At 41.9% G+C, this 25,257-nt stretch overlaps 1 protein-coding gene across 1 annotated transcript in view; it reads right to left on the bottom strand.

The window, feature by feature from the left end:
* Positions 1 to 611: 611 nt before the first annotated feature.
* TMEM150C (transmembrane protein 150C) overlaps positions 612 to 25,257 on the bottom strand; it is an 85,094-nt gene continuing 60,448 nt past the window's right edge. Inside the window, exons 2-9 of the mRNA XM_081090878.1 lie at positions 21,041 to 21,130; positions 17,697 to 17,750; positions 17,537 to 17,569; positions 17,040 to 17,107; positions 10,700 to 10,827; positions 7,182 to 7,359; positions 2,615 to 2,844; positions 612 to 2,330 (exon numbers count right to left, since the gene is read on the bottom strand). Of these exons, the coding sequence (XP_080947004.1) occupies positions 2,636 to 2,844; positions 7,182 to 7,359; positions 10,700 to 10,827; positions 17,040 to 17,107; positions 17,537 to 17,569; positions 17,697 to 17,750; positions 21,041 to 21,120 (750 nt within the window). The 5' untranslated portion in view covers positions 21,121 to 21,130 and the 3' untranslated portion in view covers positions 612 to 2,330; positions 2,615 to 2,635. The remainder of the gene's footprint in view (positions 2,331 to 2,614; positions 2,845 to 7,181; positions 7,360 to 10,699; positions 10,828 to 17,039; positions 17,108 to 17,536; positions 17,570 to 17,696; positions 17,751 to 21,040; positions 21,131 to 25,257) is intronic.

Genomic DNA, 25,257 nt, shown 5'->3' with positions numbered 1-25,257 from the left:
GCTAATGAGTGAGGCCACTTAGGGTGGGGCTCCGAGAGAGCCTTAGGACGGAGCTGGTAAACTGAAAGCCCGAGTGATGAGGCCTCCGGACCAACCTCCAGTAACACTGAGATCTATAAACTCTTGAACTGTGAGATTCGGAGAGCTTCTGGGTTGGTGAGCACATTGAAATGCTGTGAGGCTGGCATGCCCACAATCCCTCCTTCCCGCTCCCAGGCCCAATGGAAGTTAAGTGTTTTCTTGAGTCTGTGAGCCATTCTAGCAAATTATCGAACTTAAGTGAAGGGAGTGGTGGGAACTACCCAACTTTATAACCAAGTTGGATGGAGTATGGGTAACCTGGGGCCCAATACTAGCAGCTGGCGTCTGAAGTGAGGGCAGTCTTGTGAATGCCCTTAAACATTGGGGTCTAATAGTAACCTTGGGAGTTAGTGTCAGAAGTGAATTATAGGACATCTAGTTGGTGTCCAGAAAATTAGAGAATTGGTTGTGTGGCTGTAGGAAAACACCCTAAAAATATGTTACCAATATAACACGGAAGTTCATTTCCACATACTGTCTTACTGAGTTTACACGTGCTTCAATATTAGAGATGGTGTTAAGAGACAAATCACAATTCCGCATAAAAATTTTATTTAGTGGTCAGATCCCAACAAATAATGTCAGTCATTGCTTGATTCTGCTAAAATGTGCTATATAAGATATGCTCATAAGAAAGTGTACAGTGCATCACCAAAAGCTGTTTAATTTGGATTGTATAGAGTAACAGAGAACTTCATAAATCTTTGTTCTCTGATAAAATTTTTAAAATATAAAAATGAAAACAAAAAAACTCAAAAGCAGTATTTCAAAATGATAAATGTCACCTTGAACTATTTACAGTAAGATGCCTTTATAATAGAATATTCTCTGCTTGATTATTTTCCTCACAAATTTTAAGTATTCTCACTCCCACCATTCGCGTTTTCCTTGGAACAGTCATCTTCCATTCTCTCGCTTGTCTTTGAGTCTTTCTCTGATACTCGTTTTTCCTACTCTTAAATGACCAATAATTCTGTCCAACAGACATTTGTTGAGCACCTATGATGTGCCAGGCACTGTGTAGGAGGTGGAGATAAACACAGAGATGAAAAGTCATTGACACCCCCGCTCCTCAAGAAGCTGAGTTTGGGCTGAATTAAAAATAAAAATGTTTTCACATTATATTCCACGAAATCCCAAGCCCCTATAAAGTAAATTTGGGGATTTCTTAAAACAAAGTGCACTCGGGGAGGGACTGTCAGCGTGGCCAACCTCCAACACATGTTGAACTTATAATTCTATTCTTTTCTATGAAGCGCAGCCTCAAGAGCCCAGGCCTACAGTTTGAGCTCCCCACTCTTAGCAGGTGGGGCTGCATGTTAGGCATTAGGGGCAGCGGTGCCAATTTGTAGGGGGAGGGGGTAATCTTCTAATTGGCTTCTACAAGTTCCGAATCTGAAAAGCCCTTCACCACCACCCCCAATACAAAATTTGACCTATAGACACATAGGAAGAAACTCTCCCCTGACTTGGACTTGCGACAAGATGCTGGGAAACTCCTGTCTTTAATAAATGGCCAGCAGGAGCTCCTTCATGACCTCCACACGTTTCTTTGTGCTATTCTGTGAACATAGTCTTAACCTCAAACATAAAAGCAGCACAGTAAGCCTGCAGGTCACCTTTTTGTCTTTTTCTTTTATCATGATTGAAACCAAAACAAGCTCATCTCTTGCTTCTGGCCTACATCTTTGTCCATGAAGCCTTGAGAGACACTTGGTAGTTATTTTTAAAAAAAGAAGGCAAGCCATGAACTAGAAAACAAAAATGATAGATAGCATACTCTAGAAGCAACAGTGAAAGCACACCCTCGCTGTCCCATCCTGTTCCATGCTGAGCAGACCACACACGTTCACATTTGGAAATATTTCTTGGTCACAGTAAAGTCCGAATCACGTCGGTGGGCTTCGCTCTCACAGTTCATAGCGTGTTCCTCTTTCAGTGAATCCTCATAGCCAACCACTGGGTAGTGATGGAGTTTTTGTGGGGAAGTTCTATCCTTGAACACTCGTGTTCCCACAGGTCACCCAGGGTCAACCTCTGTGCAGCTTCCATCCAATTAGACGACACACTGTACATTCCAGAGTATTAGTGCCAGGTTCAGAACTTCCTCAGGAGCTGGTTCCAAGCCCTTGGGATCTGAAGGCAACTTCGGGAGTTGGCATTATTCCCATAATACATTTGGCCTGCTCTACCCTATGGTAGGGTGATCGCAATGTGTGAAACGTGAAGAGAATGAAGAGCAGGGAGAACTGGGAGAGAGGGGAAAAAACTGGTGATCATACACAAACTTCTTGCTCTGTCGTGCATATATTTTCAGTGTAACAGCGTGTGTTTTGACATGTAAGGGCTTGTGCTTTTTTGTTACAGAAATAACTCGCCCTGGAAAAACTCATTTGGCAAATGTGGCCACGAACACGTGTGTGTGTGTGTGTGTGTGTGTGTGTGTGTGTGTGTGTAAAATTTGTCATGAGGTTACGTGTCAAGTCCAGTGGGTGTGCCCTCCTGGCCCCTCCCACTGTCACACCCAGCTCACCAGCAAGGAAAAACTGATAGGTTACACCTGGTCAGTTTGATATTCAGAAGCTTCAGACAGGCTTTCTGAGAAGCTTAGGAAATTCTCTTGGTACTCAGAACAAACAATCTCGTAACGGTAATGCCGGAACTCCACAGCGAAGGTGCCAAAGTAGGACAGGAAGCACATGACCAGGCCCCACTGGACCCTGGCTGCGTACATGTGGATGCCTTGGGCCATGAGGATGAAGTCTGGGGAGGAGCAGTCAAGGAAAGTACTTCTAACAGCCACGTGAAAACTGGGCTCTTTTCTGGGCAGAGACAGGTTACAGGAAAAGCTTGGCTCTGGCCCTCGCTAGCAAGAGCTAGCCTGACAGAGCTTGCTGAACACGACCATACAGGAACAGCACTTGATCACATTATCGAGCTCTTCCTTTGTGCCAGACATGCTTCTAGGTGCTTTCATGGAAAATCTAACTTACAATCCTCCTAACAACCCTAATAACATCATTAGTTCATTGGTGTGCCTCAGGTGGTTGAGTGTACTTCTGTGCACCGGACGGTTGCCGGTTCAATTCCCTATCAGAGCACATGCCCAGGTGCATAGGGGAGGCAGCCAATTGATGTTTCTCTCTCACATCGATGTTTCTTTCCCTCTCCCTCGCTCTCTAAGATCAATAAAAACATTTTTTTTTAAAAAAATAGGGAAACTAAAAATAAATAAGAAATAGGGAAACTGAAGCCAAATGGGTAATTTGCCCAAGGTCACATAGGTTGTAACTGGTGGACCCAGGATTCAAACACAAGCACTCTGACTCCCAGGCCTTGCATTCAACCACTATACTCCATGGCTGCCTAATAAGCTGTGAGGTTAGCAAGAGTCACAATACCAAAGTAAGTAGTTGGCCAGAAAAATAAAGTTATCTTTTTAAAAATCACTGCAAATGACTGGATGCATAGTCATCATTCTATCTGCAGATACAATTTTGAACCTCCATACAAGCTGCATTTTTCTCTGCAGTGCTACTAATAATGTTTAAGTGGTCCCTCTTCCTTTTCTGTCTAGTTTTCACTATTGTATTTCAGACAATACTGTATAGGTTAGTTTCATTCATTCATGGTGTCATATTTAAAAATTGTACCTAAATGAAAATATTTAATTTAAAAAAACACATAAGATTCCTGTACCTGAATATACATGGAATATGTGTGTTGAGAAAGACTTAGTGAAAGAACAAGAGATCAAGGACTAAGTAACTGTATTTAGAAAAGGCAGAAATACCCCCTTAGAATTAGTTCTATCGTAAGAACTTAGACTTAAGATCTTGGGAAATTTTCACCCAAACTTTGCTCTCCAGATTAGACCTGGATCCATTCATCTGAGAACCAAGAAGTGGCTCCAAGTGTTCAGAAATAACATGGATCAGAATCACTTGGTATAAGCTCACACACTCAGAATAATTTAAAGTCTGTACATACTCTTCTGATTAAGGGTTCAAAATATTGCCAAAGCAATAGTATTACTTAGGTTAACGGGGAAGGAATGAATCTTCAAATCTTATACTGGCAGAGTTCTGACCTTTTCACTCAAAATATTTTATTAGGTTGCTAACAAAGTTTTTTGGCTTGATTTTCAAATCCTTAAATGTTCTCTAATGCAACAGCAGAACTTCAAAAGAAAAACCAACCAAACAATAAATGACTTAATGGCAATTTGTGAAGGAAGAAGAAATAAAAGACTTCAAATACTCCACTACCTAAAGAACATCACTAAACACGAAATCTTTTTATATTTTAAAGCCACATTCCCTAAGGTGAGATCATGTATTGAACTGAGACTGACTTTAAATCAAGATCACCACATACTGTGTGATCTTGGGTAAATTGACCTCAGTGCTTCACTACTCTTACCTGTGAAGATTAAGGAAGTTGACACATCTAAAGCAAACATGTCAAACTCGAGGCCCATGGGCCTCATGTGGCCCACAACGAATATTTTTGCAGCCCAATCAATATAACGGTATGTAAGAAACGTTTTAATAAAAATTTCATAACTTAATTTTTACAATATCCTGTTATACATTATCTATATATATAGAAAGAGGTAATATGCAAATTAGCCAGACACCATAACAGTCACGATTGGTTAGGAGGAGGCTGCGCATGCAGGTGAGGCCTAGAGCAGAGATGGAGACAGAGGGCGGCCGCTCAGGCAGCCCCGGAGCAGACACAGGAGGCCTGGGGCTGCCCCAGCAGCCAAAGCAGCTGGAGCAGTCCTGGAGCAGACACAGACAGGGGGGCCTGCTCCAGCCGCGGCAACCAGCAGTCCCACCTCTGCGTGTGAGCTGCAGAGGAAACACCTTTTCTGACCACTCATTGGCTAAGCTCCCGGTATGCCACTCGCAGTGTTCTTGGTAACTTGGGTAATAGAATCCAAGAAGGTGATGTAGGGTTTTTTCACTTTACTCCTGGAGGAAAAAACGAAGGTCTGCTGCTGGAGGGGCTAAGAAATGTCATATTCTGCCCTTGCCGGTTTGGCTCAGTGGATAGAGCTTCGGCCTGCGGACTGCAGGGTCCGGGTTTGATTCTGATCAAGGGCATGTACCTAGGTTGCAGGCTCCTCCCTGGCCGGGGCCCAGGTCAGGGCTCACGCAGGAGGCAACCAATCGAAGTGTTCCTCTCACATTGATGTTTCTCTCTGTCTTTCCCTCTCTCTTCCATGCTCCCTAAAAATCAATGGAAAAATATCCTCAGGTGAGGATAAAAAAGAAAGAAAGAAATATCATGTCCTATGAAAGCGATATCTTGAAAATGCCTAAAGAGAGTTGTCATTTTTTTCGTGGTGAAGGAACTGGAGTCCATGTTGATGAAAATACCTTGGTGGCTGCAGTGGCTGGCAGTGGCAGCAGCAGTGGGGTGATGGGACTGGCGCCTTCCCCTGATCAGCTGGTCGCCTCCCGCAGAGGAGTGGGCCTAAGCTGTCAGTAGGACACCCCCTTGAGGGCTCCTGGACTGTGAGAGGGGCAGGCTGGCCTGAGGGACCCCCCTCTAGTGCACGAATTTCATGCCCCAGGCCTCTAGTTATTAATAACGAACTACAACATTCACTAATGACTGATTACTATAATTGTGTTGCATTCATTTCCCTTATGCGCAGGTGCACCATTTCTCCCCACTAATACTAGCAGCGAATATTTTTGCAGCCAATCGCCACGTCATTAGTCTTGTACTGACTTGTTTGGTGTCTGCAACAGAAAATATTTTGCTTTCAGAGACAAAGAAAAATAGGTTTATTTGCATTACGCTTATTAATTTGTGCAGTTTATTCAGTGTCTGGTAAGTTAATGTTCAAGAAAAATATTAATTTTTATTAAAATGTTCTATTATTTTATGTTGACGATTACTCATTTATTTCAGCCCTTTGTATTCAGCATGTACGTTTCAATGAAAATTGAAGCTTTTGTTTTTTTGCAGCCTACATAAACTTAAACCTTGTTTAGTTGGTCCATGTTAGCCTTTGAGTTTGACATGCTTGATCTAAAGTATTTAGGATAACCCCGGGCACATTATTAGTGCCCAGTAAATATTGGCTGCTGTGTGACTGAAGATGTGTAATTGTGTTACCCATACAGTCTACCATCTAGGAACCTTGTTCCCTTCTTTGGTTTCCTATGGGAGTGAACATTTATGATCACTCCACCCTATGGAATGAGTAAGCAATCTGATTGGTGGGATTGAAACTGGCTGGCCCATTGGGCCATGCCACCAGTAGGTGAAGTCACTGTGCTCCATCCTAGACTAGTCTCTCTCTCTCTCTCTCTCTCTCTCCCTCAACCCTCGCTTTTCTCTCTGATCTGTTTGGGGTTAAACTGAGTGAAGCGCCCTTCTCTTCCTTTCCCTGGTTTCTCTACTTGTTACTGGGTGAATAAATTGAATGCTAGGGAGTGAGATGAAGGCCTGCGGCATTTTCCTTTCCAAATTTACCAGGAATAAAGGCTGATTTCTCCCCATTTGGATCCTTGTGTCTGTTCACCATTGGTTTAATCTCTGAGAGAGGAAGGGACATAAACAGGACGTCAAAACCTCAAAAATATGTTTTAGGACAAACTATACCTGCAGTGGTAATCTAATTCTTGAATTTGTTTCCTAAAAAAGCTTATTTTCCTGAAAGATATAAATGTATTTGTCCCTTGAAATTCATGTTAGAGTGAATAAATTAAATTGTAGGGCCATTCATAAAGTTAAATGAAATTTTTTCAAGATTGAGGGGGAAAAATCACAATTCTCTTTTGGTTGATCATTCTGTATTTCTCACAGAGGGAAACTTTTACGTCATTAGTAATTAGGAGAGTGCATGACCCCATGTCCACAGAGTGACACAATCTTGAGAAGGCAAAGCTTATTTTTATTTTCAGTTCTCCTCTTGGGCGTGAGAGTTTTTATTTTTATACCCGTTTTCTTTTCTGTTTTATCTACCGTAAGATTCTGAAATGATCTATCTATATCCTAACCAACCTGGAATGGCAATTTTCTCAGTTATCTGTATTTTAATCTCAGTGGCAAAGAGCCTTTTCGCATTCAAAGGATACAGAGGACCACACAGAGAGTGATCAATGCTGACAGAATAACTCGTGGGATTCCAACTTTGCGTCCTTCATTCTTGATGTTGACTTTGAGTGTCAGTGCAGCCTGGATCCAGCACGTCAGTGTGCCAAATCCAAAGGTCAAGGAGGTGCCAACATTATGGATTTCTTCATCGTTTGTGAGCTAAGGGATGAACAGATAAGAACGCGTGGAGGCCCATTTAGACACAACATAAAAACCAATGGAATAAGTTAGGGGGGGAAATAGTGATAGCCCAACAATGAAATGATGAGTTTTAGAAAGATTCGAGTCCTTCATCTCCACTGGCTCCTTGGGTCAGTTCTCAGTTGGTTTGAACTCTGAGGGGAAGAAGAAATAAACAGTACCTACAAACCTCAAAACTTCTGTTTGAAAAAACATACAAGGCAGTGCTAATCTATTCCTTGGATTTATTTTCCAGAAAAGCTTTTTAGAAAAGTGAAAGAAAAAGGCAGTAAAGTTATACCCCCAAAATAGAGAAATGTCAAAGTTTCTACAAACATACACCCCAAACTTTTGGTTTTTAGACTAAGAAATGAGCCCTGGGATCTGTCTGTGAGTTTACTGACTGAGGAGGACCAAATCTAAAGAGGTCATTATCGCACTGGCATAGACAACTAGTCACACGCAGACTGTCCATTACTCCTGCAGAACTGGCCTGTCCGTATCGTGTGCCCAAACAGTGAAGTGGTCACACGCAGACTGTCCATTACCCCTGCAAGACTGGCCTGTCCGTATCGTGTGGCCAAACAGTGAAGTGGTCACACACAGACTGTCCATTACTCCTGCAGAACTGGCCTGTCCGTACCGTGTGGCCAAACAGTGAAGTGGTCACACGCAGACTGTCCATTACCCCTGCAAGACTGGCCTGTCCGTACCGTGTGGCCAAACAGTGAAGTGGTCACACGATATGGACAGGCCAGTTTTGCAGGAGTAATGGACAGTCTGCGTGTTACTAGGTTTGTTTTGTTTCCCTGTTATAATAAAACTGCCTCTGAGCTTTTGCCATATCTGTAGGCCCATTAAAGGACAACAGTGCTTGAAGATTTGTGGCCACAGCATTTATAGCGCTAACGGGTTAAAGGAGACCCATTTGAGTTATTTCCATTGGGTGTTAGAGATGTAAACTCCCTAAATCATCACCCACTGATTTAAAACAGTCATTTTTATGGGATGGGAAACAAACTTCAATCTATACTTTTTGTAATTTTTAAAAGTTTGAACCATGTAACTATATTATCTATTTTTTAAATTAGGTTAAAATAATAAATGAATAGGGAGGCAGGGATATCATTTGTCACTTAAGGCACCTTTAGTAAATACATATATTTTAAAACACATATTTAGGAAAATAAAAATCTATTTTGAAGAGGTAGTTTTTAAAACATGGTGAAAGCCCTGGCCAGTAGCTCAATTGGTTAGAGCAGTGGTCGGCAAACTGCAGCTTGCGAGCCACATGCGGCTCTTTGGCCCCTTGACTGTGGCTCTTCCACAAAATACCGACTTCTGCACATGGGCCACGAAGTTTCAGTCACACTGTATGTGTGCGCCCGCATGTGGTATTTTGTGGAAGAGCCACACTCAAGGGGCCAAAGAGCCACATGTGGCTCGCGAGCCGCAGTTTGCCGACCACTAGATTAGAGCATCATCCTGATATGCCAAGGTTATGGGTTCAATTTCTGGTCAGGGCACATACAAGAGGCAACCAATGAATGCATAAATAAGTGGAACAACAAATCAATGTTTCTCTCTCCCCCTTCCATTCTCCCTCTCCCGCCCCATCCAAAATAAAAAAGTTTTTTTTTAAGTTTGAAAAAAATGTTTAAAACATGGTGAAAATCTTTTTTTGATTTGTCAATGCCTTCAGATGTTTTATTATTTGACACTGCTGTGAATAATGGTCATATCAAATCAATATTACTTTCCTTTTACAAATTTTTCTTTCTTTTTTTTTCTGTATGATTTTCCCCCCTCTTCTTTGGAAGAGGACACTTTTTTCTCTCATAGTTAAAAAGACATGTTTTCAAAACTTATGTCAAAAAATGATTCTTCAAGTCAATTTTTACTTCTAGGAAATTGGTTTTCTAAACTCTATTCATTTATTATTTTAACCTAATTTTAAAAATAGATAATATAGTTACATGGTTCAAACTTTTAAAAATTATAAAAGTATAGAGTGAAGTCTGTTTCCCATTCCATACACTAGCCACCTGGTTTTTCCACAGGCAACTAATTTGTTATTTGTTTCCTGTGTATTCTGTGTAGATATTCCAGAAAGTGTTTTTCATATGTAGCATCATCATTCATGGCTTTGACCAAAACAACCGAATCCCTGGGTTTCTCCTAGGACTTTAGTAAAGAGCAAAACGTCTACTCATTAACTTCCATCCAAGTCCTGGTTGAGAGAAGTGAAAGTTATTGGGCCCTTTACAACATGCCAGCACCTGCAGCCCAGACAGGTGAGGGAAAGACCACCAAAATCTCAATAAAAATGCTCCGCGCCCTAACATTTTGGAGTTTGATAGGGTAAACTCCCCAAAATCTCCTGATAATTCATTGTCCTATGGAAACGGCTTCTTGGGGTCCAGCTTGACATGGGATGAGACCTAGAATAGTTAGAGGAATTGGTGGGGTTTCCTATCTGTCAAAAAATTCTGGTTTAATGAATTATCAGGACTGAGGGTCAGGATAAGAGACACTCTGAGAATCTACTGCCATATTTTCTTGGATGTCTATGCCATTTGGACTTCACTCAGTAGAAGGGGGAGATATGTCCAGGATCAGGTGTTTGACAAGAGCTAAGTGTCCGGCAGCAGTACACAGCACAGGCGGGAGGATGCTGGGAGGGAGTGGAGGCAGGGAAATCAGACAACTACCGTAACACCGCAGCGGTCTCCTTGTCTATTCTGCAAATGAAGCCATGCAGGTCAAGAGTTGGGTGATGGCATTGGCAAAGGAAATTATTCGTAAACGTGGTGACCTTGGGCTTCTACGTTTCTGGGAAGAAGAGTTAGTGTATCTTCAGACAAGTCATAGGTGTTCTAGAGAAATTCTGGGTTTTCAACTTGAGTTTGCTCATCTGAAATGCAAGTTTTCATCCTAAAAGGAGCTCAGTGTTTAATAATAGGCAAGGATCCTGTTAGTTTTCTAGAAAGGTACATCAGGATACAATTTGTGATGAAAGACAGTATAAAGCATTTTGAAACCTTTTGTAGAAAATATACAGCGATGTTTATAGTTACTTTTCCCAGCAGCTGTGCTGTGTTTCCAACGCATACTGAGCACCTTCCGGTGTGTAATGCAGAGTTAGGCAGGCCAGCTGAGAGACCACACAGGCTGACTGCTGGAGAAGCTGTGCGTGTCAGGAACCACATTAGCAATATTTTGAAAGATTCATGCAGAATGATATATGACTGTCCCTCAGTGGCTGTGATTATCATGTAGAAGTGTGAGACGGAGGTGGAAAAAGGCCAAAATGAAGTACCTGAAAATTACCAAGTAAGGTCATTCCAAAGGAAGACAGACACAGGGCCACCAATCCGCTAATATTCAGCCACGGGTTTAAAACCTTTGGTTTCAGTTGTATGAAGCGCAGAACAGCTACCACAAGAGCTAGGGAATAAAAGAAAGTGTTAAAATAGAAAAACCGAAATCAGACACTCAGACGAAGAGGCAGAGTTCCAAAGCAAAATTAAACTTTTCACCACAGTACGTTTTTAAATCTCCGAGATGACAGTTTTTAAAAGAAATGTTTCATGCGGTGCTTACCATTGTTTAGCTGTTTTATTGTACCGAACCTGGGGGAAGCAGGGAGGACCTGACGCAGCAAGCAGTGCTATATGTTTGTCATTTGGGTGATGCAAGGATGATAGAGCCATTCATAGTGTTCTCAGGGTTTTCAGAAATGAGGCCAGCACAGGACAGACTGGCTTAGGAGGCACTGCAGAAGCTTGACAGCCCCTGGCAGGGAAATTCAGACTGAATCATCCTTTAGCTTAGAACAGTGTTAGAACAGACAGGGCAGAAACACACGGGATAGAAGACAGGTCTACACAAACCTGCTGGTTCCCGTCCCAGAAATCAGTTCTGCGGATGGAAGGAAGGTAAGGCAAGTGTACAAATCCCTTTACTGCTGGTTTACTCCTGCTTCCCTCTGACTCCACCTGGAGGTGTTCATGGACGAAGGAGAGCAGCTACAGCAGTGGATCTCAACCTTGGCTGCACATTAGAATCACCTGGGAATCTTTTTAAAATCCTGATTTTTGGGCCTCACCCTCCGGAAATTCTGTTTCTTTGTTACTAATGTTGTGGCCCCACCCTATAACAAAGAAACAGAATTTCCGGAGGATGAGGCCCAGAAATCAGGATTTTAAAAAGATTCCCAGGTGATTCTAATGTGCAGCCAAGGTTGAGATCCACTGCCCTAGTGTAAAAGAACACAAATATTTTTTACATTGCTTATGTTCTTCACTAATTTTTTTTAAATTTGAGGCTGATTGGGTTCTTAAAATTTAATTCAAAAGAACAACTCTTCACTGCCGTTCTAAACTGGGACCTAGCCAAGTTCTTTTTGTTTGGCTTAGTTCTACTGTTTATGCATCAGTGATTCCTCTCTATGACTGCAGTAGAATGTGAAAATCAAGATGCTTTGGCTGAAGGAGGGAGAGTGGCTGCTTTTAGGTGACTGAAGTCCTCAGTGACTAGCTTTATCCTGGAAACCTCTCCAGGGCAGAAAATAACATTCCCTTTAAGAAATCTGTCTTAGCCTTAGCTGGTTTGGCATAGTGGATAGAGCATTAGCCCATGGACTAAAGAGTCCTGGGTTCAATTCAGGTCAAGGGTGCATACCTAGGTTGCAGGCTCAATCCCTGGCCCTGGTTGGGGTGCATGTGTGAGGCAACCAATTGATGTGTCTCTTTCACATCGATGCTTCTCTCTCTCTTTCTCTCTCTGTCTCCCTTCCCACTTCTACTCTCTCTAAAAGTCAAAGGAAAAATATCCTCGGGTGAGGATTAACAACAACAACAACAAAAACACGCCAAAGAAAAGAACTTTGCCTTAGATATCTCCCCCTTCCCCAGGAGAAATAAAGTGTTGACTGAGGACAAAGTGTGTAACTAATTGGGTAAAGAAAATAATTGAGCATTTGATCTTCGATTAGTCCATCAAAAAGATAAAAGATATTTGATAACTAGTTCTAATCAATGCTACACCAGCTCATTTGTAGATTGTAAATTATAATCTACTAGAGACCCAGTGCACAAAATTTGTGCACTCGGGGGTGGGGGGGGGGGATTGGTCCCTCAGCCCAGGCTGCACCCTCTCGCAGTCCAGGAGCCACTGGGGGATGTCTGACTGACAGCTTGCCTAAGCTGTCAGTCGGACATCTTTAGCACTGCTGCGGAGGCAGGAGAGGCTCCCGCCACTGCTGCTGTCCTCGCCAGCCGTGAGCCAGGCTTCTGGCTGAGCAGCACTCTCCCTGTGGGAATGCACTGACCACTAGGGGGCAGCTCCTGCAATGAGCATCTGCCCCCTGGTGGTCAGTGAGTGCCATAGCAACTGGTCATTCTGCAGTTTGGTTGATTTGCATATTAGCCTTTTATTATATAGGATGCAGCTGACAAAAAGCAGTTACTTATAGGCAGTGCAGGTTGTTTCTTAAAGTCATGTATGTCATCTAAGGTAATAGTCTGAGGTTGAACAGGATGAGCCTGGGGAGATGGACGCGCCCATGGTTCCAAGCAAGAATCAACAGTAAACGAACTTTCACCCCCAGCGTTGATAAATAAATAATTGTTGATTTACTCCCACTGAACACTAACCATAATCAGTCTTGTGTCTACCAGATGGCCCTAAAAATGATGAAAGACAATAAAGAATAAACACCGGATGCTGCAATACTTTAGAGCAGGAAAGCTAGTAAAAACTTCATTGCTCCTTGGTGGAGTGGGGAAGGATGGTAGTGACGAGTGTCATCTGGAAGAAAGGAACTGGTTTTCATTACTTTGTTTTTGGAAATGCTTTTATAACTAGTTAATCATAGCTTTATAACGGGATACATTTGTGAGCTGTTCAAACTGGTATTTTTTAGATGATACACTAAGGACTACTGGGAGATAACTGATTTTTCCTTAAGGATATGAAGGAAACAGTATGTGCCTTCCAACGTGTTCATTTGTTTCTTTAAAGCCTAATGGAGGACAGACAGATGTGACAGCTTTTTCTATAAGGGCACCCTCCTCTGCATCGTGATTGGATGAGGTAGCATTTGCAGAGCTCGCAGCATTGTGCCTGGAATCTAAATGACGGTCATTAATTATTGTTTTTATTGTGCCTGTGGGGATACTCATATGAGTAGGTACCCACCTGCAGGCCTACATGGTGTGATTGCAGAGGGGTTGGGAAAGGTCCCTAACACTGCGATGGAAGATGCACTCTTGGGGCTTTGTGCTCTATTAAATGCAAATATCTCCTTAGCAGTCCTGTATGCCTTGGTACGACTAAGTTGATTAGATCTTTTCAGAAGAGTAGTGTCAAGAGTAGAAAAAGAGGGCAAGTATAAAGCTCCTGGCAACTCCGAGTGAAGGCACTGAAGATAAAACCCAAGGGACAAGGACGGGCCCAGGAGCTTCATTAAAGATCAGCAACTCAGTCTAACCTTCTCTTTAGAGCTGGCAGAGCAGTTCCTGCCTCAGACCCTGCCTGCTCGGGGAATGGGACGTGCCTTGGGAAGCCTGCACAGGGAAAGGCTGGCTCCAGGGGCAATCTCACTAACCGTAGACAAGCCCCTCACAGGTTGGGCCTCACAGGCACGCTCTCCGTGTTTCTTACTTTTTGAACCCTCTGAGCTAACATTCTGCTTGGGTTGCATGTTGGAGCAACCCGCTACCTTGATTTTCCAATAAGACCTATAAGTTTTCCCTTTTCTTATAGCAAACATTAAAAAAGAACATGTTAAGCCCAGCCAGCATGGCCAGTGGTTGAGCATCGACCTATGAACCAGGAGGTCATAGTTCGATTCCCGGTCAGGGCACGGCCCCAGTGTGGGGCGTGCAGGAGGCAGCCAATCAATGATTCTCTCTCATCATTGATGTTTCTATCTCTCTCTTTTCCTCTCTCTTTGTCTCTGAAATCAATTAAAATATATTTAGGAAAAAAAAGAAAAGAACAGGTTAAGAGTGAATTGAGCTAAGAACCATATGATTTCACTCATATGTGGGATATAAAACTAAAACTCATGGATACAAACAGCAGTATAGTGGTTGCCAGAGGGAAGCGGGAAGGGGATGTAAGAGGTTCTAATATATGCCCTGACCGGTTTGGCTCAGTGGATAGAGCGTCGGCCTGCGGACTGAAAGGTCCCAGGTTCGATTCTGGTCAAGGGCATGTAACTTGGTTGCGGGCACATCCCCAGTGGGAGGTGTGCAGGAGGCAGCTGATCGATGTTTCTCTCTCATTGATGTTTCTAGCTCTCTATCCCCCTCCCTTCCTCTCTGTAAAAAATCAATTATATATATATATATATATATATATATATATATATATATATATATATAAAAGAGGTTCTAATATATGGTGACGGGAGAAGAATTGACTTTGAGTGGTGGGCACACAGTGCAATATACAGATCTTGTAACTTAGAAACCTACACCTGAAACCTGTACGACCATATTAACCAATGTCACCCCAATAAATTTAATATAAATAAAAATTTAAAATAAAAAGCCAAACCAAAAGAGGTGAGTAGAAATATTTTGGGTGGAGTGGGGGGGGGGGTTGTACTTAGATGAAATAACAGGTCACCTCTTAGGAAGACAGATGCCAAGAAGGCTGAATACTTCCTCAGTAATAACATCACCTTCATCTCTCACATAGAGTGAAAAATCTCACCTTCCAAAAGAACCCTTTCCAGAAAACCACTGCTGAAATATTCAGTTGTCACTGGCCTGTCCCCCACAGCATGCTAATGACGACAGTTGGTTGACCCTCTGAAAGACACTAGGAAGGCCTGGCCTTGAGGAGAAGGCTGGTTGGAAAAGAACAGGGCGCATGGCTGGTTCCCACGATCCCCAGAGGACCACCAGGTCATAGAAGCTCTCACAGAACAACGGAGACCAGATATTAAATGAGGGTCTTGGGCCCCAAAGAAAAAGTGAGGATTTGGGGCCAGACATGAGTATAACAGTTTTCTTTCTTTCTTTTTTATTTTTAAACTAGAGGCCTGGTACACAAAATTCATGCACTAGGGGTGGGTGTCCCTCATGCAGCCTGCACCCTCTCCAATCTGAGACCCCTCGGGGAATGTCTGACTGCCAGTTTAGGCCCAATCCCACAATCTGGGACTGCTGGCTCCTAACCACTCACCTGCCTGCCTGCCTGATTGCCCCTAACCGCTTCTGCCTGTGAGCCTGATCACCCCCTAACATCTCCCCTGCTGGCCTGATTAACACCTAACTGCTCTCCTGCCAGCCTGACTACCCCGAGCTGCCCTCCACTGTTGGCCTGATCTCGCCTCCAACTTCCCTCCCCTGCTGGCCTGATCTCACCCCCAATTGCCCTCCCTGCTGGCCTGATGGCCCCCAACTACCCTCCCTGCTGGCCGAATGGCCCCCAACTGCCCTCCCCTACAGGCTTGGTCCCCCCCAACTGCCCTCCCCTTCTGGCCTGATCTTGCCCCCAACTGCCCTCCCCTGCAGGCCTGATCTGCCCCCAACTGCCTTCCTCTGCTGGCCAATTTGGTTCTGATTGGTAGGTTTTTATGCCAGTCAGCATCGAAAGCTCTGCCTCCTAGGCAGTCATTGGCTCCTCACACTTCACCCAGATTTGGTTCTGATTTTTCTATGCCAGTCAGTGTCTCTGGGCCTATCAACAGGGACTGACCAGAAAGGTGGGGCTGATCAGCAGCCCTAGTGGAGGCCTGGAGAGAAATGGAGGCAGGGCTGCTGGAGAGAAAGAGAGAGGCAAGTGCTGATCAACAGCTGCCACAGAGGCTATGGATCAGACCCTGCTTCTCTCTTCAGGCCTCTCTCCAGGCCTGATTCGCAGTCCCCTCAGCAGTCAGTGCGGGGTCACCGTGACTGCAGGACTAACTTCCGGCTTGTCGAGCCTCAGGTAGTGACAGACCCAGGGTTTTTATATATTAGGATATGTTTTTATTAATCTCAGAGAGAGAGAAAGGGAGAAGGAGAGGTAGAAACATCGATTGGCTGCCTCCTGCATCCGGTAGGGGATTGCGCCTAAAACCCAGGCCTGATCATGAATCAAACTGTGGTCTCCTGATTCAGGGTCAATGCTCAACCACTGAGCCACACTAGCCAGGCTTCTTTCTTTTTTTCTTTTTTTTTTAAAACTATGTATCCATGTGCCAGCTTGATATGTATATAGGATAGACACAGGGGAGAGCATCACCTTTAAATTTAAAAAACAGTATCTACACACATCAATATTTATCACAGAGCCTAGGCATTTTTCATTGTTGCCAGTGAAAAAATAAAGCATTTTTTTAAAGCAAACATATTGCACAGTATTACATTCTCATGCAAGATTTTGTGATATGTGAAGTATATTATTTCATGCAGCAAAAGAAATAAAGCCGAGAATACACTGAAATGATAAAGATGATAAAGAGATGAGAAAATGAAAGATAAACAAGGGTGAACATAAAAGGATTTATGAGAAAAGATACCCTCAAAACAAAAAGCTTCCCCATGATATGATTCCAAATTATCAACTAAGCCTGCCATGCTTTTGATATGGGCCTGGGAAAACTGAAGATAAATAGAAATGTACCAAAGCACATAAAGCATCCTTTATTATCTTCTTACCTAGGAAAGCTGCCATGTTCATGACTTGACTAAACACACAGCTTGCAGGAGGTTGATCACCTGCAATACTTGAAAAATATGAAATTTTTTTTATTACTGTGTTAAAGTCTATAACCCTCTACAAAGGACTAAAATTCAAATGCTGAAATCCTAATTCCCAATAAAATAGTATTAGGAGGTAGGACCATTGGGGGTAATTAGGTCATGAGGGTGGAGCCCTCACGAATGGGAGTAGTGCCCTTACAAAAGGGACCTCTCTTGTCCTCTTTCCGTCCTGTGAGGATACAGTGAGAAGATGCTAGTCTGTAACCCAGAAGATGGCTCTCATCAGGGCCTGACCATTCTGGCACTCTCTTCTTGGACTTCTAGCCTCCAGACTATGTGAAATAAATTTGTTACTTATAAGCCACCCATTCTATGCTACTTTGGTAAGTAGCCCAAATTAAGACACTCCTCCTGTAACTTTTTCATAGATCAGAAGAGAATTATCAAATTACCTTATATATGGTGCATGCTTCACACCAGGTTTCCTGGAAAACAGAAAACATAGATGTTCAGATTAAGTACAATCATCTGTGCACAGTTTAACCTCACCAATTGCAAAGTTTTTGTTAGGTCTATTGGTGAACAATGAATTACCCAGAGATAAAACCTTACCTTTCAGCTGAATTTAATGGGTAAATTTTGTCATCTTCCACAGCTATAAAGTATCTATGAAAGAAGAACAATAAAAGTTTATAAAACAAAGACTTTTTTAAAAAATAAAACAAGAATAATTTGTTTCCCAGTTTTATTAGACAAACCACGTTAGATCCTATTTATCTTTCCCTAACCACGAAAATGCTCCTTTACTCTAATGCTTTTTACCTTTAGATCATACAGTTCTTTGAAGCTCAAATGTCATTCTTAATAATATTTCTTTAATTTTCAAAACATCCCCAAAATTAATGGAAATAATTATAATCTGAAAACAAAGAAATGAGACCTTACAGTTTTGGGGAAGCTAAAATTCAAATTCAAATTTTGTAATTTCCTAATTTCTCACTCCACCTTTCTTAATGAACTGCAAGGAACAAAAATAATTCTTTTTCTTTTTAAAAAAATATATTTTATTGATTTTTTACAGAGAGGAAGGGAGAGGGATAGAGAGTTAGAAACATCAAAGAGAGAGAAACATCAATCAGCTGCCTCCTGCACACCTCCTATTGGGGATGTGCCCGCAACCAAGGTACATGCCCTTGGCTGGAATCGAACCTGGGACCCTTCAGTCGCAGACTGACGCTCTATCCACTGAGCCAAACTGGTTAGGGCTAAAATAATTTTCTACAAGTGAACAGTAATTGAAATAAGCAAGAGTGGGAATGTTTTGTGATAAGACAAGATTTCCAATGTAATGATACCCATTTTATAAACATACCAGACCTAATCACACAAAAAACCACCCTGACTATGAACTGGACTGTCATAAAATCTTTAGGATGTTAGTGTCAAATTAGCAAATCTTGCAAATAATGAATCCATACACCAGTGTTTAGGATGTTCATTACTGGAAGGACAAGGGAACACAAGAGTCTAGTATTCTTCACTACCTGCTTTACATAATTTATTACTCTTTTTACTTTGGGTAACAGAAGAAGGGAAGAGAAATGGGGACTTTAGCAAGGTTGAATTTTTTTTTAATTCAATCTTTATTGTTCAGATTATTACATTTGTTCCTCTTTTTTTCCCCCACAACTCCCCTCCACCCAGTTCCCACCCCACCCTCTGCCCTTACCCCTCCCACTGTCCTCATCCATAGGTGTACGATTTTTGTCCAGTCTATTCCCGTGCCCCCCACACCCCTTTCCTCCCAAGAATTGTCAGTCCACTCCCTTTCTATGCCCCTGATTCTATTATATTCACCAGTTTACTCTGTTCATCAGATTTTTTATTCACTTGATTTTTAGATTCACTTGTTGATAGATATGTATTTGCTGTTCATAAATTTTTTAATATATTTTATTGGTTTTTTATAGAGAGGAAGGGCAAGAGATAGTTAGAAACATTGATGAGAGAGAAACATCGATCAGCTGCCTCCTGCACATCCCCCATTGGGGATGTGCCCACAACCCAGGTACATGCCCTTGACCGGAATTGAACCTGGGACCCTTCAGTCTGCAGGCCGATGCTCTATCCACTGAGCCAAACCGGTTTCGGCTGCTGTTCATAATTTTTATCTTTACCTTATTCTTCTTCCTCTTCTTAAAGGATACCTTTCAGCATTTCATATAACACTGGTTTGGTGGTGATGAACTCCTTTAGCTTTTTCTTATCAGTGAAGCTCTTTATCTGACCTTCAATTCTGAATGATAGCTTTGCTGAATAAAGCAATCTTGGTTGTAGGTTCTTGGTATTCATCACTTTGAATATTTCTTGCCACTCCCTCTGGCCTGCATAGTTTCTGTTGAGAAATCAGCTGACAGTCGTATGAGTACTCCATTGTAGGTAACTGACTGTCTTTCTCTTGCTGCTTTTAAGATTCTCTCTTTGTCTTTTGCTCTTGGCATTTTAATTATGATGTGTCTTGGTGTGGTCCTCTTTGGATTCCTTTTGTTTGGGGTTCTCTGCGCTTCCTGGACTTGTAAGTCTATTTCTTTCACCAGGTAGGGGAAGTTTTCTGTCATTATTTCTTCAAATAGGTTTTCAATATCTTGCTCTCTCTCTTCTTCTGGCACCCCTATAATTCTGATATTGGTATGCTTGAAGCTGTCCCAGAGGCTCCTTACACTATCTTCGTATTTTTGGATTCTTTTTTCATTTTGCTTTTCCGGTTGGGTGCTTTTTGCTTCTTCGTATTTCAAATCTTTAACTTGATTCTTGCGATCCTCTGGTCTGCTGTTGGGAGTCTGTATAGTATTCTTTATTTCAGTCAGTGTATGCTTAATTTCTAGTTAGTCCTTTATTACAACATCGAGGCTCTCACTAGATTTCTTGAGGATCTCACTACATTTATCGGCGGTCTCACCAGTCTTTTTGAGGGTCTTACTAAATTTATCGGTGGCTTCTAGACAGTTCTTGAAACACCTTAAAAGTGTGGTTTTGAACTCTTTATCCAGCAGTTTGCTTTCCTCCATTTCTGTCATTTGTGTACTATTTCTTTGTCTCCACATTTTTTATGCTTTCTTGGTGCACCTCCTTGTGGGCTTTGTGCACAGTCTTGTTGTAGTTAAGCCTTGATTATTTTAAGTAACACTGGGGGGGATTTGACCTCCAGGCCAATTGGCTGTGAGAATCAGCTGTGTCTGCAGTGGGAGAACTTCTGTCCTGATCTCTAGGGAGGTGCTAATCTAGCTTCTGCCTGAGGCTATCCAGCAAATGCCTCCGTGCAAGGCTTGGGCGGGGTGGGTCCCAGGGGATCAACAGGGCGGGCGGAGCAAGCAGTTATGGCTGCTCTCAGTCCTGCCTTCAGAGGCTCTGCTTCTCAGTGTTCCAGCAATTGCTGCAAGTACCTCGGAGAGAAAGCTGCCCTCGAGTTCCAACCGATGCCAGACAGTCCCGCTTCTCCCGTTTAAGTCTGGGTCCCCAGAGACTCGCCCGGAACTGGAGCTCAGAGCCTGAGACTCCCTCCTGATTGAAAAAGACAACCGTGTCCTCAGCCGCCAGCCCACTCCGCATGCACCTCCGCATCTTAGTATTTTACTTCCACACCGCACCTCCTCTGAGTCTCGGTATGCTTTTCTCTTTCCTTCTAGTTGTAGAATTTCCACTCAGCCAGCCTTCCTGTGGTTCTGGGTGATGTCCGTTCCATCTTTTAGTTGTATTTTTGAAGTGGTTGTGCGAGGCAGCAATCTCTGGTGTTTACCTATGCCACCATCTTGGTTTCTTGCTGCAAGGTTGAATTTGTAAACATTTTTTTAAAGCGTTTATAAACACATTGCTCTAGATATGCCATATGCTATCAAAACCACATTGTTATTTACATTGCACTCCAATCCTTAAATAATAAATCAGAGGATACTCACACTATCCACAATCCAGCCGAAGTAAATAAAGTAAATACAAGAGGTAAAAACATCCATACGCTGAATTTCTTCCCATCCATTCCTGTTCCACTGAAAGTAAATGAACAGGTATTAATAACAAAGACAAAAACGTACCTGATTCAGGACAGACAGGAAGTTTACTTTAGTTGAAAAAGAGTGCATCTTATGAAACCATGGTTCAACATTACGACCACATATATGGGAAATCCTTGCAAGGTAACATGGATGATTGTTATCCTGCATTAGCTCAGATATTCCAGAGTCTTCATTGAGAACTGGTGGAAAGTTTCTAATTATGACACTTATCCTTATACAAGTATCGATGTATTTAAGAAACGACAAAAGAGTTTGGGTTAGGACTTGGAGGAGGAGGTTTTGTGTTAGAACTAGGTACCAAAGACAAAGTCAAACCTACTTTTAGTGCTATTAACATGTATGGATTTATGGATCTATGGGTCCAGCATGTACATATGTCTACAGTTTAGGTAACAAGAATGTTAGAAATAAATGGCTACAAAATAAATTAGCAACTCAGGAGGAAATGAGAAATGCTTTGCAAATCTGAATTTTTCTCAAAATGTTATTGAGCAACAATCTCAGAAGACACTCAAATGAATGATTTGGAAAATGTGTGTAACTTTAAATTTGTTCCTACCAACACAATGCGGGAGGGGAGGAAAGCCATATGCTAGGGCATTTTGGATGGTATATTTTAAAGCAAAAATATATAAATAAAAAATCCCCCACCAAAATAAAGTGGAAAGCAGAGCTTCAGAAGTGCCTATGAAAAATGATTGGTGGAAAACAGAAAGAAACAACTATCGCTTTACTTCTTTGTCCAAAACCATTACAGAAAATCTATTTGAGACACTGGATGCTAACAATGCTTAAGGCAAAAAATACCGGTTCCTGGAAAATAAAATACCCCCGTGATTTCCACAGGTGATCTGACAGGAGAAGGATATGGGATTACATAGAACCTCTAGGGAGAAACTGCTGCTCATTGTTTTGGATTTTATAATTAACTGGGAAAAGTCATTTACTAGGGTTTGAACCAGTACTTGTAGGTTAAGCCAAGTTCAGTAGCATATCTTTGCAGTAACAGAATGCTCCAATATGCCCAAAATTATCAGCCCCAGAACTCATGCCTATAAACCATTTTAAAAACAGACTGGTGAATAAACCATAATGCCAACTTATTTATGTACACCGAGAAACACAACTGCCAAATGGACAAATACATTGGCTCCTCTTATAGGAACACCTATATGGGAAATCAGAATTTGGAATCAGGAGAATAGAGTGAAGAGAGTTGAGATAATTCTAAGACCATGGCATCAAGTAACATGTGCTAATTTACTTTAAAGAAAGCAGCATGGTGTAATGGAAATGGTATGGTAATGCGCAGGACCGAAACCCAGTTCTGCTGTGCATCTGATCTCTAACAAGTTATTTCATTTCATTTTTTTTTATTGTTTAAAGTATTAAAAATAGTAGTACATATGTCTCCTTTTTTCCCCATTGACCTTCCCCCGGAAGTTATTTCATTTCTTAAGTCTCAGTTTAATTATGGAGATAACTGCTACTTAGCTTTTATTTATTGCATAGACTGTTACATAAAAATAGTTGTATTAGGAGGGGAATAGAAGGGGGGAAATGGGAGATATCTGTAATCAGTGTGCTGTGCTGAGGATTAATGTGAACTAGTAACTCCGCACACATAATACAAGTTCCATAAGTGGCAGTTCTGCCAACTCTAACTCTAAGATCAATGTTAGGACAAGGTCCTCTCCCTCCAAAGCAAGGCTCCGGATAGCCAAACACTTTCTTCTTCTCTGGGCTCCTGCTTCTCTAGGATGCAGACACTTTTCCTGATAAGTTTCTTTCTTCAGATGGCTCTCCCCCAAAATGAGTTAATACCTTAACTGTACACACATATTGAAGGCCTACCTTCCTCAGATTCTCCTCTGTGGTTACTTTTCAGTATGCATTGCTTTCCTCATTTTGTTGTGGAAGCATCTATGGTGGCTATAGGCTACTCTCCTTAATTATTTTATTCTTGTTAGTTTAATTCTCATCTCCAAATTCTGGGAAAATCATACTATACCCCCTAATGATAGCTGAAATTGTCCTTTTTTTTTTTTTTTTTTTTTTAAACTCAAAGGGATGCCTTGAGAGGTAAAAAGAATAAGTCTATGGATAGTTATATTATTAGCTTCCACTACTTGGGGGCTTCTTCGGGACTTTTACATTGGTTATGCACCTCCCTTTTTTTAATTTTGGAAATAATTGCAAACTCACATATGAGACATAGTAGAGAGAAATCCTGTATATCCTTCACTCTCTCCCCCCAATAGTAACATCTGTATAACCATAGTACAACATCAATATCCAAGATATTGACATTGATACATGGTTTGATTTCATCAGTTTTACACGCACTCCTTGCTGTATTTAGTTTTAAACAAATTTTACCATGTGTGCACATGTGTATGATCACCAACACAGTCGAGTACAGAACATACAGGTGTTCCTAAAAGGGGAGCCAAAGTTTCCGCATGTTGCTGTGTTATATAACCATACTACTTCCTTCCCCCAAACCCTCCTTCCCAATCTCTGACAACCACTAATCCTTTCTCCGCTTCTATAATTTTGATCATTTCAAGAATGTTATACAAATGAAATTACAGAGCATGTAACCTTTGGGATTGACTTTTTTCACTGAGCCTTCATCTGAGAATTCCTTGCAGATTCATATAAGGTTTATGCTCATCAATGGTCTGGGACCTTTCATTCTTGGTAATATTTCATGCTATGGATGTACCCAGTTTGTTTATGCACTGATTACAGCATACCTGGGTTGCTTTAACTTTCTATGGCAAATAAAGAAGTTATGTAAAGGAGATGTAAAGTACAGCATAGGGAATGTAATAATATTTAATAACTATGCATGGTGGCAGGTGGGTACTAGGAGTATTGGGAGGAACACTTTGTAAACATGTGATTGTCTAATCACTATGCTGTATACCTGAAACTAATACAAAATAATATTGAATGTAAACTGTAATTGAAAAATAAAAATTTTAAAATAAAATAAAGCACACAATTAAAAAACACACACAGCTATGAAACGTGAACATAAGTTTTTATTTCTCTGCAATAAAAGCCCAAGACTGCAATTGTAGGGCAGTATGATAATTTCATGAATAGTCTTCAAAGAATCAGTTTCCTGAGTAGTTATACCATTTTATTTTCCTAACAGTAAGGTAGGATTGAAGGTGTCTTCACATCCTTATCACTATTAGTGCTATCACTATTTGGTGTTAGCACTAAATAATTGGTGTTAACTGGTGATAATCCATGTTGTCACTATTTGTTATCTTAGCCATTCTGACAGGCATACACTGATATCTCACTGTGGTTTTAAATTTGCATTTCCCTGCTGGCTAGTGATGTGGAATATCTTTTTATGTACTTATTTGCCACCTGTATATCCTCTTCAGTGAAATGTCTATACCTGGCTTTTACCCATTTACAAGTGGACTATTTTTTATGGTTGAGAATGAAAAACAGTTTGAAGTGCTTTGTAAACTTTAGACACAAGTCCTTTTTCAGATAGCAGTTTGCAAATATTCTTCCAAGTCTGTAGCTTATCTCTTCATCCACTCAACAGGGTCTTTATGTAAAAAAATTATTTATTTACTAGTAGCCCTGTGGATGAATCCATGCGCCAGTAGGTCACTGCTGCCCTTCTGTAGCTCTCTGCCCGCTGCCGCCCTCCTGCAGCTTCCCCCGCGTCTCCCTCATAGCTTGTTGCCCTGCTCTTTCCTGTAGCTCTCTGCAGCCCACTTGTACCTTGCTGGCCCACCCCCTGCTGATCCGTGATCTGGTCGTGATGTGCTTGGTTGTTATGCCTAAGGGTGTAACGGCTAATTAGCATATTCCTCTCTTGTTATATAGGATTTATTGTTGTGTGTGAGTTAAAATATATATATATATATAGTCCGAGATGCCATAACATCACAACCGCTCAGGAGGAGGCTGTGCATGCAGGTGGGTGGGAGGAGACTGCGTGGGAGGTGAGGCAAGCCACAGATGCTGCGGTGGCTTGAGCAGGTCCAGATCGGAGACAGGGGGGCTTGCCAGTGTCGGCCGCAGTGGCTTGAGCAGACCTGGAGCGGAGAGAGACAGGGGGG

The sequence above is a fragment of the Myotis nattereri genome (genome assembly GCF_964212035.1).
Source record: "Myotis nattereri genome assembly, chromosome: 1".
Classification (NCBI taxonomy): domain Eukaryota; kingdom Metazoa; phylum Chordata; class Mammalia; order Chiroptera; family Vespertilionidae; genus Myotis; species Myotis nattereri.
This window is presented reverse-complemented; position numbering and strand designations above follow the sequence as displayed.